General features: G+C 39.7%; 1 protein-coding gene across 1 annotated transcript in view; it reads right to left on the reverse strand.

Moving 5' to 3' along the window:
* PKHD1L1 (PKHD1 like 1) overlaps window positions 1-10,145 on the reverse strand; it is a gene marked incomplete at its 5' end in the record, with an annotated part of 152,794 nt that extends 142,649 nt beyond the window's left edge. Inside the window, 2 exons of the mRNA XM_082600825.1 lie at window positions 8,175-8,264; window positions 10,073-10,145. Coding sequence (XP_082456951.1) covers window positions 8,175-8,264; window positions 10,073-10,145 — 163 coding nt within the window. The remainder of the gene's footprint in view (window positions 1-8,174; window positions 8,265-10,072) is intronic.
* Window positions 10,146-19,668: the final 9,523 nt, after the last annotated feature.

Consider the following 19,668-nt stretch of genomic DNA (forward strand, 5'->3'; position numbering starts at 1 on the left):
TAATGGAGTGATGCTAACCTTTGTCCTAAGGATCTGAGCCTAAAGTTGCCTTGCCCATGTCTGGTTGTGGTTGCCACCTATGCCTATTCACAGTTTTCACTGCACATGGAGGCCAAGAGATGCTCCAGGAATACCATGAATTCCAGACATACTGCTCCTCATCTGCCTTAGGTGAAAGCAACCCTCCCTCTCCACAACCATCAGAATGGAGGATCTCTACCAGTCTACTACTTATGTTTGCTCAATTCAAACTGATCGGTCAGTAGTGGTAGTTTCAGTTCAGTGGAACCCATATTGGGACCCCTGGCAGAAGCATTCTCGATCTGGAAACTCAGACCCAGAATCCAGCAGAACCTAAAATTGCAAGGACAGAAAGCACAGATTCAATTTTTGGATCACTGGGAGTGATAATGACAGGGAGTAACCCTTCACTCCCAGCTCCATGTATTCTATCTGTTGGGAAACAAGTGTGGATCTGCCATTGGCTCAGTGCATATGGCACGTGATGGAGCACAGCATCCCACTCCACAGGATGTTGTTCCCAAGCTGGGTTCTTAGTCTTGCCTTTTGTAGGCTGTTCCATCATTCTATGAGGCCACATGTTTCAGGGTGATGCAGGGTTCATGGTCATGTGCCCATTATCACTACTTTTTCACTATAAAATATGTTCCTTGTTCTGAGGCCCTGTTTTATGGCATCTCATGGCAGTAATTCAGACTCTGTATGCTCTCAGAAGATGAGGCTGGCAGAGGCATGGTGGAAAGAGAAGGCAAAACCCGTATCTGGAATAGTGTCAGTTCCAGAAACAGTGAATCTCTGCTTGTCAGTGAGGGAAGGAGAGTGATGCAGTCGACTTGTCACTGAGTGGCTGGGTGTACTTCTTGAGGGATAGTCCCCATTGAGAGCTCAGTGTTGGTCTCTGCTACTGACAGAACAGATACTCAGAAACAGCGGTAGGTAGCTTAGTGTTGGTGAAAGGGAGTTCCTGGTGTTGGTCCATGCACAGCCTTCACCAATGGCCCTCTGTTCAGAGGCCCATTGCACAAGCACTCAGGTGGCCAAGGAGAGAAGCTCCTGAACAAGTTACCCAATCGACCTAGTTGTTCCATTTCCTCTGTTGGGGATACTCTCTTGTGAGCGCATTCACTGGTCTCTTTCCAAGACTTTCTTATTTCTGATTTTCCAATCTTGTACTAGTCAAGTCATCTGCCATAGCCCAGGAGCTGATGTCTATCTTTACCTTGGACCACCTTTTCCTCCTTATAAAGTTACTGACCATGTATACTCCTCACAGCTCTGCCTACCAGGGAGGCTGACATTGAAAGTAAACTAAGAGCCCAGGGAATACTTTGCAACATTTATGATATCAGAGGTGATGCCAAGAAGGCACTTGTCATAGATGGTCATGGAAGCTTTTCAGAAGGAGTAAGCCATGAGAATATCTATGGGAAGTACATTTTAGTTAGAACAGGGTGTCCCAAGTCCCTGTGGCGGGAGCATGTTTGTGGATTCAAGACTTAACAAGTGTGGTTGCATTAGTATGAGTCAGGAGAAACAGTAGGAGATGAGATTAGAAATGGAGGCGTTTAGATTGTTTTTATGTGTGTGGAGACATCGGAGGCTTTAAAACAGAGAAGTGGTATTATCTAACGTATACTTTTCAAGATTCACAAGCTGCTGCTCCAAAAACAGAATGGGGCAGGGTGAGAATAGACTGGGGGCAGGGGTGAAGATGCTGTTTCAGTCAGCAATGTATAAATGACTGCTTGGCATGGGTTCAAGAGAAGATGGAGGAAAATAAGTAAAGAGTACAAATACTAGTAACCTTTAAAAGAGTTTTACTGTAAAGGGAAGCAGAGAAATGGGGTAGCTGAAGGGGGGGCGGGTGTGGACCAAGGGGACAGTTGATTTTGCTTTTGTTTTTTTTCCAGATGGGTGAAAAGGTATGTTTGCATGCTGATGGGTATGATCCAACAGAAACTGAGAAATGGGTGATGTGAAAGATAGCAGAAGATTATTTTAATCTTACTATAAATATATGAAAATTCAAACTAGATTTGGAAGTAAACATCAATTATTTTTATGCCACCTAAAAGTATTTTAGGGCTTCCCTGGTGGCGCAGTGGTTGAGAGTCCGCCTGCTGATGCAGGGGATACGGGTTCGTGCCCAGATCCGGGAAGATCCCACATGCCGTGGAGCAGCTGGGCCTGTGAGCCATGGCCGCTGAGCCTGCGTGTCCGGAGCCTGTGCTCTGCAACGGGAGAGGCCCCAACAGTGAGAGGCCCGCATACCGAAAAAATAAATAAATAAAAAGTATTTAACAACAAGTTCCTACCATACAACACAGGGAACTATATTCAATATGCTGTGATAAACCATAATGGAAAAGAATAAGAAAAACAATGTATATATACATATATATGTATAACTGCATCACTCTGCTGCACAGCAGAAATTAACACAACATTGTAAATCAGCTATACTTCAATAAAATAATTTTTAAAGTATTTTATATTGCTGAAACCACATTCAATTCTGAAATAAACCCAAGAAATAAAACCTATGAGTAAGATAATCGGATAATGTTCTATTGATTAAATCTAAAATTAAGTATTCTAATAAAAATGTTTAAAAGGTACTTAATACTATTCTAGTGTGCACAGTGAATCTACAAAGTTGTCTAGGTTATAACATATTTTTTGAATAAAGTCAAATTAGTAAATAAACATGCTTTGCCCAGATTACTTCAAAATCTAAAATTCCTAAATTCTGAGTTCTAAATATATGTGCATTTTTACATATTATTTTTCTCTGAATATCACAAATCCTTAAGATTAAGAAACCAGTATAGCCATACTGATGACTAAAATATTTTTGAAATTATGAAACATTTTCTTTTACACTAAAAGATCTGCATCTATGTCATTAGTGTAAATGTATAAGCTATGTAACTGTCATAACTTAATTAGCTACAGATCACATTGTCCCACAGTACAATAATAAAATCAGTAGGAAAAACAGGTTAACCCAGAGAGGTACACTAAACTCTTTAAATCCTACATATTTATATTATTAATGTTAGGAAAAAATAAATATTAGGTATTTACCTTAGATTGTCAGTAGTTTTCAAGTATGTTTCAACAAAACAATCACCACTACAATATGTACTCACATTAACCTTTACTAGTTAAGGTGGCTGAATTGGGGTTGCCAAAGGTTTGTGATGTGGCTTTTTAAATTACTGAACATTTTCAGTGTTCTACAAAGGTCTATGAGACAACATGAATACTGCCTGGTTTAACACAGGACTGGAAGTAGGGCTTTGCTATGCCAAATGTTCATCAAATGCCATAGCCCTGTGCCACAGCTCTGGTTAACACTGCATGTTAGGTGACAGTGTTGTTTACAGGAAAGGGCATTTGGACCCTGACATCCTGGGTTGGAATCCCAGCTCCAGTGAATTCCTTGCTGTATGAACTTGAGCATTAGTTTTAGACATAAACTCTCTCAGTCTTAGTCTCCTCACCAGGAAAATGACCATAATAATCTACTTAGCAAGAATTATCAGGAAGACTAAATGAGAATTTATATATAGTACTTAACATGGTACCTGGCTCACAGGTTAAGAGCTCAATTAATATATATCCTTATTATATAATAAGTCACAAAATAGTTATTATTAGTCAGTATTAATATGGTTTTTTAAAAAATAACACAGAACAAATAAGTGGGTAGCCAGGATTCAAACCCAGGTTGTAGATGCCAGCTTGGCACCCTTGTGATATTCAGAGAAAAATATTTAAAAATGCACATTACAAAGCTATTTCCAGTTATCCAACGTAACTTCCTCCAGACCCTATGTTCTTAGCTCCTCTCCTATTCTTTATACATAGAAGAAGTAAGCAGAAACTCAACAAAGGATAGGGATTTTAATAAACACTGCTCTCTTATTCTAGCTTAAAACTTAAAGGAACAGGACTCATCCAGCATAGGCTAAAGTACAAACATATCAATTTAACATGTGAAACGTATTTGCATTGAGTTTGCAATTTTGAATATAGGAAGGCAGTTACTGCTGAAATGGAATTGTGAAAAGATACATGAAAACACAGAAAAGCAAACTATTTGTAAAACCACTCTTTCCTTTTGCCAGTTTCTGCTTATCTTTGGCGTTCACGTTGAGTTTGGAATACACAGAAGGGCTGCTGGCATCTAACTAAAGAATAGAAAGTTTTACTTGTAGCGTGGCTCAGGAAGTGATACATGTGTTTTCCTACTAGGCATATGTAACATCAGTGATGGTAACGCAGATCTGTTCTTCAGCATTCCTAAGAAAAAAACAATTAAAAAAAATTATACCGGGCTTCCCTGGTGGCGCAGTGGTTGAGAGTCTGCCTGCCGATGCAGGGGACGCCAGTTCGTGCCCTGGTCCGGGAAGATCCCACATGCCATGGAGCGGCTGGGGCCGTGAGCCATGGCCGCTGGGCCTGCACATCGGGAGCATGTGCTCCGCAGCAGGAGAGGCCACAGCAGTGAGACGCCCGCGTACAGCAAAAAAAAAAAAAGAAAAAAAAAAAAAGATGATGTATATTGTTTTTAGCTTAGGAGTTGTTTTAGTATTATATGTGTATGTATGTATATATACACACACATATATATGTCTCATATATATGTGATATATATGCCATATATATATATGTTTCCTGGGAGTAAAATATATAGGAAAATATGAACCAAACCAATAAGATTTGTAAATATTCTCATTATAAATTTTAGTGAAAAAAAACTACAGAAATATTTCTAATTTTGTAGCTAGCACCAAAGAGTTAAAAAGCAATAGAAAGGAATCACCTTTAAAAAAATAATTTTAATTTAAAAGTATAATTCTAAATAAATAATTGGGTATAAAGAAGATAACTCTGGAGGTACTCCAAAGCACAAAGATTACAGGAAGGGGTGGGTGTACCCTGGAAACAGAAAAGGTCAAGGCTTCAAATGGAAATTCCTGACATGTTGATGTATTTTTTTCCTTTTGCAGAACAACTGGAGACAGAATATGCCAGGCACCCAAACCTGGGTCTCCTGATAGCAGCCTGTGCTGCTATCACAAAAAATGCATGTGTTGTCAAAGCCAGCAGTTGCCATGTACAATGCAGGCTGTTTTGGGTTTCTCTGGTTAAAAAAAAAAAAAAAAAAAAAAAAAAAAGCAGGGTTGAGAGTGTATAAACCTACTTAAAAGCTGTAACATTCAAAGCAATGGGAAAAAATGGTGCAGTGTGACGGAGCATAACTTCTAAAGAATGAAACCATCCGTATAAGATAAATGCAAAAGAATAATAAATATAAAATAGTTCTAAATTATGGAGCAGATATTATGTATAGGTGCCTTAGATACATCATCCTTTTCAATATTCACAATAGACCCAACAGGTAGGAATTAATATCCCATTTCACTGATGAGGAAGCTAAGGCTTAGAGAAGAAACTTGTCCCAGTCCCCTAGTGGGAGTGGCAAAGTTGGAGCTGAAAGCCAGTTGGACCAGACTAAAGTCTATATGCTTTCCATAATATTACAAAAATTACATAACTCACCACTTCAGTTAAACAACAATATGTGTGCTAGACATTGCAATAGGGAAATAGCTAGAAAAAAAGAACCAAAAGTAAAAAGTTATTCCTTCTGGCTCACAGATTTTTTTAACAAAGATAAATATCAAAGAAGACAATTGAGAAATACAAGGTATGAATATAAAGTAATAAACACAATAAAGTTAGAAACACTCCAGAACTTATCAAAACGATAACACTCTTCATCCAATCAGTCATCTTAGAAGGAAATACAATGATTTCCACGGTCATGCCACTGCTCAAAACGCTTTTTTTTTTTTTTTTTTTTTGCGGTACGCGGGCCTCTCACTGTTGTGGCCTCTCCCGTTGCGGAGCACAGGCTCCGGACGCGCAGGCCCAGCGGCCATGGTTCACGGGCCCAGCCGCTCTGCGGCATGTGGGATCCTCCCAGACCGGGGCAAGTTAGCATCGGCAGGTGGACTCTCAACCACTGCGCCACCAGGGAAGCCCTCAAAACGCTTTTACTTGGGCAGCATAATTGTAAAATTATACATAATACATAATATTTACATAACTGTAAAGTTTTACCTTTGGCTCCTGAAGATAGCCTTTAGAACAAAGTAATGCAGTAGCAAATTTTTGCCTGTAAAGTTTCATTAGATGTGAAAATAGACAAAAGTCATTTGAATACACGAAAACATTAACAATAGATCTTTCAGAGGGTGGAATTTCAGAGAACTCGAGTCAAATATTTATTTTACTTTTTCATTGTGGCCTTTACAAAAATAAAAAATTTTAAAGTCATAGGGGACCACCATTTAGGTGATCTAGCATTTACAATTCCATTTAGAAAGTGTTCTTCTGTGATTAATAAATTATCTCTGTATTCAATTCTAAACATGGGTATGGGTCAGACACAGCACTGATGGATGATGTGAATGAAGTTCCTGCAAATAAACTTTGTTCAAGTACCACATTCATGTAGCTTTAGAGGTCTGGTGTGTTTTGTAAATTCATTATCATTACTTTACACACATTCTGTATATATCATGGGCCCCCCAAACAGTATTTAGACTCAGCCTCTTAGAAAGACATAAGGTATCACAATTTCAGTCCCCTATAGTGTGTGGTTAAAGCAAGGAGAGGGAAGACACATCAGGGTGGGGTGCAGGTATCTGCAATTCAAATAGGATTTAACTGTTCTATAGTTCTTTGCCAAAAGCATCCAGAAATACAAACTGATGGGAAAACTAGAAATTCACTGTGACACTTTGTGCTTCCTAAGTAAGAGGATTACTCCTGAGCCTCAGAAAGTCTACCAAAGAGCAAAGGTTATAGCTAGGTTAATAAGGATGTTCTTCCAAAATTCCTTAAGAATGGATGGTTTGTTTTGTTTTTTCCTATTTCTAACTAGGGATGCTCTGAGTTTATGTACCTAAACTCAAGCCATGGTTTCTGGATCAGAAAAAGTGCAGGTCTTGAGGCAGAAGGAAATAGCTGAGCAATTTTATTGTTTTTGTTTGTTTGTTTGTTTGTTTTGGGCATTTGTCTCATGGCATTTAAATCTCTGTTAGAAACACAGTAGCTTTCAAACACACTATCTAACCAAATGTTAACAGCAATATACAATATAAGGGAGTTATGGATAAAGACATTTTAAAAAGTCTTTGACAAACACATTGTCTCCAGGTGTCTAACTCTAAAAAAACAAAAACACACTTTAATCCAAAATATATTGTTCACAATTTAGAGGCACAAACCATTTCAAGTATATCATTGAGATTAAATTCTACAGAAATTTTACTTAGAAGTATTGAAAGACATTTCAATACATATGATAGAATTATTAAATATCTTGCTTTGTCAATCTTCTGATTCCAAAAACTTCTTACTCTTCTTCTTATTTTAAAGACTAAATAATAGTTTTTATTAATATTCTTAAAAAATTTTTCTTTCCCATCCTTCAAAAATTTGTAAGCATCTGAATTCTATTATCATTTAGATCGTAAAGGCCTAATGGCTAAAAGAACCACATATTTCTATTTAATCCTAGGAACAGTTGCTTATTAAATATATTCCCTAATTGCCTACTTTGTTTTCATCCCAAGATGAGGGAAGGAGAGTTATACATAACCCATGTTTTGAAGAAGCATATGATAAGGATTGGGCGGCAAAAGAAGGGATCCAAAGCTTTGCTTTCAATTGTCTTTCTCCGTTCATTACCATTCTACTTCTCTATCATACCCTCCTACTAACATCCTACTCCCAGAACCCCCCAAAATGTTATATTTAATATAAAGATAAATGTTATTAGACCCATGAAGAACAAAGTAAGTAACTGCAGAGTTGGGTTAAAGATGTTTCTTTCAATTCAATCATTACAGTCCAGACCTTTGAGTTCAGCAAGTAATTATGATACAAATTCAGATGGTCAGGTTGATAGAGACTTTCAGGGGTTTTGTTAGGTGTCAAAGAGGATAGAGTTTCACTACTGTGGCCAAATGGAGAAGCAACTCTAGTGGATTTTTTAAAAAAACCGTAAATCTCTAAATGTGAAACAGCCTTTGAAATACCTCAACCTTGATGAAAAAAAAAGGCAACAATACCTTCTCCTTTGATAGTCAGCCTTGTTGCTCCATTTATGCTGCCATATTTAGGTATTATTTCTGTGACTTTGGGAATTATTTTAGAGCCATCTGAAAGATATTAAAGTACAATAGAAGTAAAAGCATCAAGTACTTCATTTCAAGCATCAAATTGTATACCACAAATAACAATGGTGTAAGAAAAACATCATGGAGATTATAGGACAGAAAGTAAATACACCTAGGTTTTATTTTTGGTTCTATTACTAACCAGTGACTTGACAGGGAGTTCAGTCATTAACTTAGTTAATACTCATTGGCTTTATGCAAAGCACTGTCTCACATGCTACAAAGAAGAGGAATAATACATGATCATTTTCATCACTCTTACCTATCATATTATAAAACATTTATTAGACCCTTAATTTCATGTAGTGCTCTGCTAGCTGCAGTTCTGTAACTACAGCTATCAGCCCACACAGCAGCAGACAACGCTGCAGAAATAGCTCTGTGGAGAAATAGGTCATTATGAAAGCCCATAAGAAATGCAAAGCCAGGTAAATTGAAAGAATAGTCTAGGTACAAAAAAGGAATGTTGTGTTTTAAGAAGTAATTGTTTTCTGTGACAGAGTAAGACTTCAGGGAAGATCACTTCTGGGACCTTTTTAGCCTTCTGATGATAGTGAGTTCTTAATGTAAAGGTCACTAATTCATTCAACAAACAGTGTTAGGTTCCTGGGCATTTAAAAATGTGTGACAGTCCCAACTTTCCAAAGGCTCAGCTTAGGCAGCCCAGAGTGACAGAAGAGAGCACAGGGGCCACGTGACTAAGAAGGGGCATTTCATCCACACTGCTTCTTGAAAGAAGGGTGTTCCTGCTGCATCTGGGAGAGCAAACGTGAGTTAGCTAGACTGGACCAACTATGGGAAAGACAGACTTCTAGACAAAGAGGCGCCTCTGCAAACACAGGGGTGAGTGAGCAGCTTCTTTGGGGAACTGAAATTAAAGCTTCAAAATAACTCAAAGTTACATCATGGCTAAAAGGATTTATTTTCTGCTTAAACTGTACAGATCTGGTAATTACTAGATCCAGTAACAAATTCTCAGGATAGGTGGAAAAATTTAAGTGGGAACACAAAGAAAAGCCACCTAACTTGTTTGAAACGGATGAATGAGAAAAAGGTAAAGAAATTATGATTGAGTTCATTTCTGCCTGAGAAAAGTTTAGTGTGGACTTCACCTACAAGAGCAGAAGCTCTCCAGCATAAAGATGACTACCCCCCAGACCCAACGACTCTGCGCTTTGGGTCTGTCTTTGCCAAGAGCTCCAAGGCTGCTCATGCTCCAGGCACATTTGTAACTTCGAGCAGCCCACAGCCAAGAGTAGGAAACTCCAGCGCGGGAGCTGGATCCTATCTCGTAGAAGCGCTGTTCCTCTCCTATCTCAGGTTCATCCTCCCCGTTATCTCCACGCACAACTCCAATTTCTTATCTTATCAGTCTCTTCCCAGCCCTCTCTTGGGTATTACTTTGAAGGCCCTGGGCAGCTGCCCTTGGAAATGACTGACACCCGCCACAAAGACCCATTCCTATCTTACTGGGAGACCCTGTCCTCCTTTCAGTGGGGAAGGGACCCAAGAAGAGAGAAAAGGGAGCAGTTGGGTTGCGTCCCCAAGCCCCAGCCAAATTCCCTTCTCTTTTTCAACTGAGTCACCAGGGATGGAGGGGCTGAGGTTCCATAATTCAAGCAGCAACCCTCGTGGCAAGAGCTGAATGGCAAGATCGCCGTGCAGCCGCACGCTCAGCCTCGTCCCAGGGCCAGTGCCAGACGGTGCCGCCTCTCCCGCGACCCCGGCAGCGGGGGTTGTGTCTACAGGGACCTCTCCGGCTTGCCTCCCTGGCACCCCAACTGGGTTACCTGTGCGGGGGTCTGCGACGCACAGGAGCAGCCCCCAGAAGCCCCACGTCCCCCAGAGCCACAGGTGTCCCATCGCGGCGCCAGTTCCGCAGAGCCTACGCCCGCCGCTCGCTCGCAGCCGCCGCCAGCGCCCCGGCTCTGCTGGCTAGCGCGCCCGCCGCGTCCCACGCGCGCAGGCGGACTCGCCCGCCCCAGGGCCGCCCCGCCCCCGCCCCCGCCCGCCCAGGCGCCCCCGGGCTTTACGCGCAGACGCACGCCCCCTTCACCAGGGAACGCAGCCGGCCCCGGCCCGTCAGTAACCATCGAACCTCCACACTCAGAGTTGGTTGCTAACGCCCCACGGCTGCCTCCGCAGGTGTAAGAGCCCCACTTTTTCTTGGCAAGAGAGGTCAACAGGCAAGTTTGCCGACAGTCTCGCCTTTTCTGCCCTCCCTCCCGTCCTTCCCCTCCTCTCACCCCCCTTCCTTCCTCCCGGCCTTCCATTCTCTCGTCTTCTTCCCTACCCATCCCCCCCCCCCGCCCCCGGCCATTTCTGGACCTGTACACTTTCCTCTGCCGGTCTGCCTTGGTTATTAATCATCCCCAGGTGAGCCTCAAAGTCCACCTAATACGCAAACCCCACACAGTTTCCCCCTTCCCATTCATTTAAGTTCGTGCTCTCCCTTTTATTGACAATCATACTAAGGTTTATTGGTCTCTGGGCACGTCCCCAAACACGCGCCTTAGAGACTTCAACCCACAATAGTTCCAAAAGGACTATTACTATTATTATGATCCCCATCGTTACAAGCCGTAGACTGAGCCGAAGGTTAAGGAACTTGCCCGAGGCCGTATACCTAAGTGTACAGCGAGGGCTCAAGCAGAGTGACTCTCGAGCCAGGGCTCTTATGCCCGCCACTGGCCCCTACTCGGCAGACTTCTGGCGAAGGCTTGCAATGCTTAGGACATCCTTATACTAAAAACTATTCATTATTTATCTGAAATTCGTATTTAATTCGGCATTCTGTATTTTTATTTACTAAGTCTGACAACTCTAGTTGGGCGGGAAGAGAGAAGAAATAGAAGAGAGAACTTAAAATCAGTGAAATAAAGTCCTTGCTCTTCAGAAGTTTTATCTACCTCATTGGGGTTAAATTTTTTTTGTTAGATTTAGTTAATTATAGTCGTCTTATAATTTTGTGCAAACGGACTGTCACCACTCTACTGAAAGCAGTGCCAGCAAAGGTACCCTGACCTTTCTTACTTCTTTTGGAACTCTCTGTAGCATATGACACTGTCGACATCTTTCTTGAAATTCCATTCCTCCTAATAGCCTTGGGTTTCTTCCTGCTTCTCCAGTCACTTCTAATATTTTTCTCTTCCATCTTCTTTTGGAAATTGGTATACCTGCAGGGTTTTTTTTCATGCTTCCCGAACTCTGCTATCTAGAAGCAGACCAATTAGCAGAAAATCAGCTAACTGAATGCCAATTTGCTAATTATTTGCCAAATTTACTAAATTTAAAGATGGCAATGTTGTAGAGCAATAATAAGCAGCTTTAACAAAAATATTCACTTTAGGTTATTAGCTGTGAAATATGTAGAAGTATATATTTCAATATCAATAACCAAAAAAATTAATGTGGGAATTTCTATATGGAATTGTTTGGTTAATTTTGATTTATTTCTGGTGCTTTCAAATTAAAATTAAATTAAATTTTAGATGACTTCACTAAAAAGTGAATGCAATTTTATTCAAAATCCTCATTTTTTGCACATGCTTTTAAATTTATAAATTTAAATAGAATATAAGACATAAGCTAAATGATACTAAAAAGAATATTTACGATTCTTTTAGTATTAAAAAAGTAGAACATGTCATTCAAAAGTATTATGAAATAAGTAGGTGAAAAATCTTGTCACAGACATATACTGAAGTTGTGATTTCTAATCAGGAATCATTGAAATAGGTAGACTTTCTTTAAAGAAAGGATCTATATTGTTTATAACAAAAAGGAAAACTTTTCTTAAGTTTTGGATATATCAATAAAGTGATTAGGGAGCTTTTTTTTTTTTTGCGGTACGCGGGCCTCTCACTGTTGTGGCCTCTCCCATTGCGGAGCACAGGCTCCGGACGCGCAGGCTAAGCGGCCATGGCCCACGGGCCCAGCCGAGCGGCATGTGGGATATTCCCAGACCGGAGCACGACCCCATGTCCCCTGCATCGGCAGGCGGACTCTCAACCACTGCGCCACAAAGGAAGCCTGATTAAGGACCTTTTTATGTTGATTTCTGTTTTGCCAAACTTTTAATATTTTTAAGATTGTTTCACAAAATTCTTCGAGTATATCCACCAGCAAATGGCATCCACCAGCAAATGGCATAATATATAAAGTGGTTATTCCTATTGTGTTTTATTTCATTTTTCTACTTAACTTGTACTAACCACACGGTCCCTTCTAGATTAAAATGGTCCCTTCCAGATATTTTTACTTCCTGTACATCTAGTCTTGTAACAAGTTAACTATATATGTACGTATGTACAAATATATACACAAACATACGTTTATATATGTACATAATATATACGCATATCCATATATAATATGACATTATGAACATCACATATTGTAATATAAAAAATGTGTGTATAGTTTTTCTATATATTTCACCATCAGTAACCAAAATCAAATAGTCTTGTTCAAGCTGCTAAATATTTATGTTAAACTGCATTCATTTAATTTAGCAAACTTTGCAAATTAGTCATTCAACAAATTGATCGTTTGGCTAATTGGCTTTAGGAAAACTGATATTTCAACAAATAGCCTGCTTTTCTGTCATGTAATACATAAATTTCTTAAAGAGCCAAGCACTGTAATTTACATTTATAGATTTTTACTCAATTCTTCTTGAATGAATGAGGATCTTTAACATTTCTATTATAAATAGTGTGTATTTATATGATAAATCAATGTCCTGAAAAATACAGCAGTGAGATTTTTTAATCTTAAATTAACATAAGTGACAATAAATAATTATAACTAGTTGGAAATCTGTATAACTAAAACATCAACTTGGAACCACAAAAAGTGGTTACGTAGCTTACATGACTAATGATTGAAATTGTATTCATCTTTAGAATCTTTAAACCTTTGTAATACAGACTTGTCATGGAACATGGACATGGGGAGAGAATCCTAACTACCAAACTGTGTGCTTCTTTTGTAAGTTTGAAAAAAATCTAGCTCTAACAAAAACCTGCCTATAGGGCCAGCATCATGGGAATATGACTTGTGCAGTCTCTTAGGGCCGCATGTTTGGTTTAGTTCTCTGCTGTCACCATCCTGAAATCCTTAATACTTTTTGAATGAGGGGGAATCTCTATTTTCATTTTGTTTGGGATCTCACAATTATATAGATGGTCCTGCCTGCCCTTATGATGAAAAAAACACAGGTTTTTAACTTGTTGATCCTTCAATTTAAACATAATAAGAAAAAGTGATAACTCTTGCAGAACTAGAAAGAATAAGGAATTCACTGACTTAGACAATGAGCTGTGTGCTGGAGCCTGATTTTGAATCTGCACCTAATTGTGAGAGATGGTGAACAAAATGAAGTACCTACAAAACAATAGTTTGCCTTCAACAATTATTCAGTATACTAGGCATTAAGAATATGGCAGTAATTTAAAAAAATCTCTGTTCTCATGGAAATTATATTTTTAGTGGAAACAGACAATAAACAAAATAAATGAGTAAAATATACAGTATGTTAGGAAGTAATACATGCTAGAGAGAAAAAAATAAAGCAGGGAAGAATAGTGTGTGTATGTGTGTGTGTAGGGTGTGATGGAGTTTTAGATAGGATGAACAGGAAGTTGTCATGGAGAAAGTGAATTTTCAGTAAAGTTCTGAAGGTCTGAAGTGAGTAGCTTAGCCACGTGGACATCTGGGAGAAGAGCATTCTAGGCAACTGGGAGAACAAATGCCAATGAGTGAGGAGGGAGTGCGTCTGGTGTGTAAGGGGCAGGAAAACCAGAGTGGCCAGAGTGGCCAGAACAAGCTAGGCGCTATAAGATATGAGGTCAGAGAAGTTATGAGAAGAGGGGCAGGTCATGGAGGATCACGGATTTGACTCTGAGTGAGATGGGAATTCACTGTAGAATATTGAGCTGAAATGTGACATGCTTTAACTTATGGTTTCAAAGAAACACCAACTGCTATTTTGTTGCACTGGGGCAAGGGCTAACGCAGCAAGATCAATTAAATGGCTAGTGCAAATGATCTAGGCAAGAATATTGGTCACTTGGACCAGGATGGGAACAGTGTTGGTAGTGGGAAGTGGTCAGATTATGGATATATTTGACAGCTGAGTTAACAGGATTTGCTGACAAGGAGTATGGAGGGTAAGAGGATAAAAAGGAGTCTAACATGACTGCAAGGGTTTGGGCCTCAACACCCAGAAGTACGGGGGCCGTTAACTGCAGGGAAAGAATGTTGAAGGGGTGGGTTTGGGTGAGTGTATCAAGAGCTCATGTTGGACATATCAAGTTTAAGACCTATTAGACATCAAGTGAGATGTAAAATAGCAAGTTTGGTTTTGAATCTGAAGTTCGGGGGGAAATCCAGGTTGGAGATATCAATCTGAGAATGATGAGCATACATTTTAAAAACAGTGAGACCAAATGCAATCACCTAGAGAGTAGAACATAGACGGAAACATGAAAACATCAGAAGCCTGAGCCTTGGGAAACTCCAATATTTAGTAATGGGAAAGATGAGGAAAAACAAGCAAAGCTGACTGGGGAGGAGTGATCATAGAGGCAGCAGAAAAATCACTTGAGAGCATTGTGGGAAGCCAAGTAGAGAAGTATTTTAAGGAGGAAGAAGTAATAACCATCAATTGTTCCTGCCATGTCAAGCAAGAAGAGCACGGAGAATCACCTTTGGATTGAACAATGTGGAGCTTATTAGAAACTGATAAGAGTGGTTTTAGTAAAGTGGTGGGGGTGAAATCCTGATTGGAGTGGATTCCTGAAAGAATAGGGATAACTGGGGATCATTTTAGAGGCTGCCTGCCAAGATAAGCTAGAAGAGTTGGAAAATCAATAGCCCAGGGAAAAATAAAGTCACTGAAGGGAGCCAAGGGTGGTGGTCTTGAATTGAAGTGCAATCAATGAGAATGGTAGCATTTTTTTCTCCAGCTACTTGAAATGTGCAGGTACCAGCAAGTGAGTAGGCAGCTTTGGGAAAGCTAGTGGCTTTACTCACTAGACTTTAAAATCACTTTCCTATACTAAGATGACACTGTCAGCAGCAGCATTCTCAGATAAAAAGTCAGGAAACTAGAAAGATGTTAAGGGGTAAAGAGGCTCTAAAACCTACTGATAGAATAAACCTCTGTTCTCGAGCAAGCCTGTGGGTTTGGTTTTGGTTATTGCTGCCTTGGGAATTTTTGTGTCCATTGTTTGAAGTAGGCAGTTGTTATTTGGGGGGGGGGTACTCTTATTTCTCCTTTTTTAATATCATCCCAATTTCTCCTTTGTGGAATGATCTCTTCCCCACTAGATATAGTCTACTGAGTCAAGGAGTGTGTGTGTGTGTGTGGTGTTGGGGGAGGTGACCTAGAGTAGGCCAATCAGATTCTCCCTGGAACTTGAATCTCAAGCAGAGGAACAGAGAGAGCGTGAATGCTGGAGTTTGTTTATTGCCTTGGAAGTGACCTGACCAGATTGTTCACACAAGCACTCTTTCAGAGGTTCTTTCCTTGCAGTCCTAGAAAATGCCTTAGTTCCTGCCTGTTTTCCACATTTTGATTTGCCAGGTTTCCCAGTGATAATGTAAGGTTTAGATATTCTTCCTATAAATTTCCATAGTTCTGTAGTTTGCCAGTCAGTTATGGTTGTTTGCAACCCCGAAAAATTCTAATTAAGAAAACATTTTTATCAGTAAATCATGCTTTTAGAGGGAGAGAGGGGAGGTTTTGTATTCTCTTCTCTTTATTTCTCTTATTTTCATATTTCGTTATTTGGCAGGATGGAAAAGATCTGACATTATAACCACTATGCGATATTTGATTAAAAGGCATGTAAAAGAAGAACTCTAGATAGTTGTAGCAAGCAGTACAAGTACCTTTTTCTTGAACAAGTTTTGGAAAAATATAGCATTAGTAATAGTGAATGAGCCACATTGGTACCTAGCTACATGGACTGATAGTAGAAATTAGCCCTGTATCGTGGCTCAAAAGTTTCTTGTGCATGCTTTTTTTTTCTTTCTATTATATATGAGTTGAAAGAAACAAATAAACTTTTTACAAGTATAACTTATTTAAAAGCCCTGGAAAATGAGACAGACCATTTTGAGAAACGCAGCACTGGGTAAAATGATTTAATAAGGTAGCAATGTTCTCAGAGGGCTGAATCACTTGGTAATTCTTCTTTTTTTCCAAAACCCTACATAAATTTACATATGGAAGCTATATTGACCCCCAGGTTTTTTTTAGTATAACTTGTTTAAAAGCCCTGGAAAATGAGACAGACCATTTTGAAAAACGCAGCACTGGGTAAAATGATTTAATAAGGTAACAATGTTCTCAGAGGGCTGAATCACTTGGTAATTCTTCTTTTTTTCCAAAACCCTACATAAATTTACATATGGAAGCTATATTGACCCCCAGGTTTTTTTAGACACAAAGTTATTAAGCCTCGCTTCCTCAAATAACTATCTACATGGTAGGGTAATCCTAGCTGAGAAAACTTTTTCTAGTACAGAATTGAGAACAAGTCAGCCTCCTTTGAGCTTTTGCCAAAGGGTAATAAACAAATGCTTCAAAGTAGACAAAAAGCTGTTAATCTTGACTTTATATTATGAAACATTCCACAGTATTTCCTAATCAAGTAAGTGCTGATGGTTTGTAATTTGTCGCTATTGCCCTCTTTCCTCCCTTTTAAAATAAATGGCAAATAGGTTGAGTGAGAAAAAAACACTGGGAAGGAACAAAAATCCAGTGTAATTGGTGATAGCAAATTGGGGGGAAGGTAGCACGAGATGAGTTTGGAGAGAGAGGCAGGGGCAAATCAGAAACGCTTTTAGGACTCAAGTAAGGAGTTGTCCAACTTTAAGTGGAGGTGGGTGACTTGAGAGATTCATGTTTCAGAAAATGCACTGTTGCTGCTACATGTTAAGGGCTTAAATTGGAGACAAGAATGGAAATAAGATCAGTTTAGGATGCTATTGTGGTGGTCTGGACTAGAGATAGTGAAGATGGAACTAGAACGGCAGTACTGGAATTGTTAAAAAATGGGCAGATTCCTGGATATGGGTTGGAGATAGCACTGCTATTAACTTTTGGAATGGATTCACGGGGTAAGGGAAGCCTGGGATGCTCTAGGTTTTGGGTGTTAATGCCTGGTGGATGGTGGTGCCACTTACTATGATGTGGTAAGGCTGGAGGAGGTTCTGTTCTGGGGTAGAAGGTCCATACTCCTGATTTGCCCAACTTAAGCACAAGGTGCCAATGAGGAGAAGGGTTGCTTAGAGGCTAAGAGTACGGGTTTGGGAGGCAGAGTGCCTGGGCTCCATTCTTCACTCTGCCACTCAGTAGCTGGGAAACCTTGGACAAGCTATTGAACATTTTTATGTAAAATGAGAATAACAGAACTTACCTGATAGTGTTGTTTTGAGAAGTAAATGACTTAGTAAGTGTAAAATGTTTAGAATAGTCCCTAGCATATCGTAAGCTCTCAACAAATGCTAACTATTCTTACAAACCAAGTGTAAATGTCGAGTAAGTGAACAAATGTGGGAGTTACTCATCAGCATATAGATGGAATTTAAAAACACAAAAATGGCTGAGATCCCTGAGGGCAGATGTTCATGAACTTAGATGGGAAAAAACTACAGCTTTATTTTCACTTTCCTCTAAGTGAAAATTTCCATTTCCTTTAATTATTAATGTAGACAACAAACCACAGTATTGTTATTCAGTATCTGCAACATCAGTATCACCCAAGGAAAGCATAGATATTTTCATATGATATTACAGTTGTTGGAGGTATCTTAAAACATCATTTACGCTCATCGCTACTTAAGGGAATTATTAGACCCACAATAAGACCACACATGACTACACTCTTCCTGTCTCAGACACTTGTACATTAGTTAGTGTGATGGTACACAAAGGCTACAGTGGTGTTATTTTTTAATAGACTATTTTTAGAGTAGTTTTAAGTTCACAAAATAGAATGGAAGGTACAGAAGTTTCCCATGTTCACAAAATAGAATGGAAGTTACAGAAGTTTCCCATATACCCACTGTCCCTCCATATGCAAAGCCTCCCCCGCCCGGTTATCAACATTCCCCATCAGAGTGGTACATTTGTTACAACTGATGAATCTACATTGATACATTATCACCTGAAGTCCACAGTTCAGGGTTCACCCTTGTACATTCTATGGGTTTGGACACATTTATAATGACATGTATCCACCACTAAAGTTTCATACAGAGTAGTTTCACTGCCCTCAAAATCCTCTGCACTCCTATTCATCCCTCCCTCCCCCAAATCCGTGACAACCACTGATCATTTTACTGTCTCTATAGTTTTGCCGTTTCCAGAGTATCATTTAGTTTGAACCATACAGTATTCAGTCTTTTCAGATTGGTTTCTCTCACTTAGTAATATGGATTTAAGTTTCTTCTATGTCTTTTCATGGCTTGATAGCTCATTTCTTTTGAGCACCGAATAATCTTCTGTTGTCTGGATGTACCATGGTTTATTTATCCATTCACCTACTGAAGGACATCATGGTTGCTTCCAAGTTTTGGCAGTTATGAATAAAGTTGCTGTAAATATTGGGTGCAAGTTTTTAAAATTAATTAATTTATTTATTTATTTATTTATTTTTGGCTGTGTTGGGTCTTCGTTGCTGTGCACAGGCTTTCTCTAGTTGCGGCGAGTGGGGGCTACTCTTTGTTGTGGTGCGCGGGCTTCTCATTGCGGTGGCTTCTCTTGTTGCAGAGCTCGGGCTCTAGGCATGTGGGCTTCAGTAGTTGTGGCGCACGGGCTTAGTTGTTCCGCAGCAGGTGGGATCTTCCCGGACCAGGGCTTGAACCCGTGTCCCCTGCATTGGCAGGCGGATTCTTAGCCACTGCACCACCAGGGAAGCCCTTGTGTGCAGATTTTTATAAGAATATAATTTTCTTCTCCTTGGCTAAATACCAAGGAGTGTGATTGCTGGATCATGTGGTAAGAGTATGTTTAGTTTTGTAAGAAACCATCAAACTATCTTCCACAGTGTCTGTACCATTTTGCATTCCTACCAGCAGGGAGTGAGGGCTCCTGTTGTTGCTCCACACCTTTGCCAGCATTTGGGATTGTCAGTGTTCTGGATTTTGGCCATTCTAACAGGTATGTAATGGTATGTCATTATTGTCTTCATCTGCATTTCCCTGATGACACATGATGTAGAACATCTTTTCATGTGTTATTTGCCATCTATAGATCTCTGGTGGGGTGTCTGTTAAGGTTTTTGGCCCATTTTAAAATCAGGTTGTTTGTTTTCTTATTGTGGAATTTTAGGGGTTCCCTGTATATTTTGGATTATAATCCTTTATTGGA

The sequence above is a fragment of the Mesoplodon mirus genome, assembly GCF_964341445.2.
Source record: "Mesoplodon mirus genome assembly, chromosome: 16".
NCBI classification, from domain to species: domain Eukaryota; kingdom Metazoa; phylum Chordata; class Mammalia; order Artiodactyla; family Ziphiidae; genus Mesoplodon; species Mesoplodon mirus.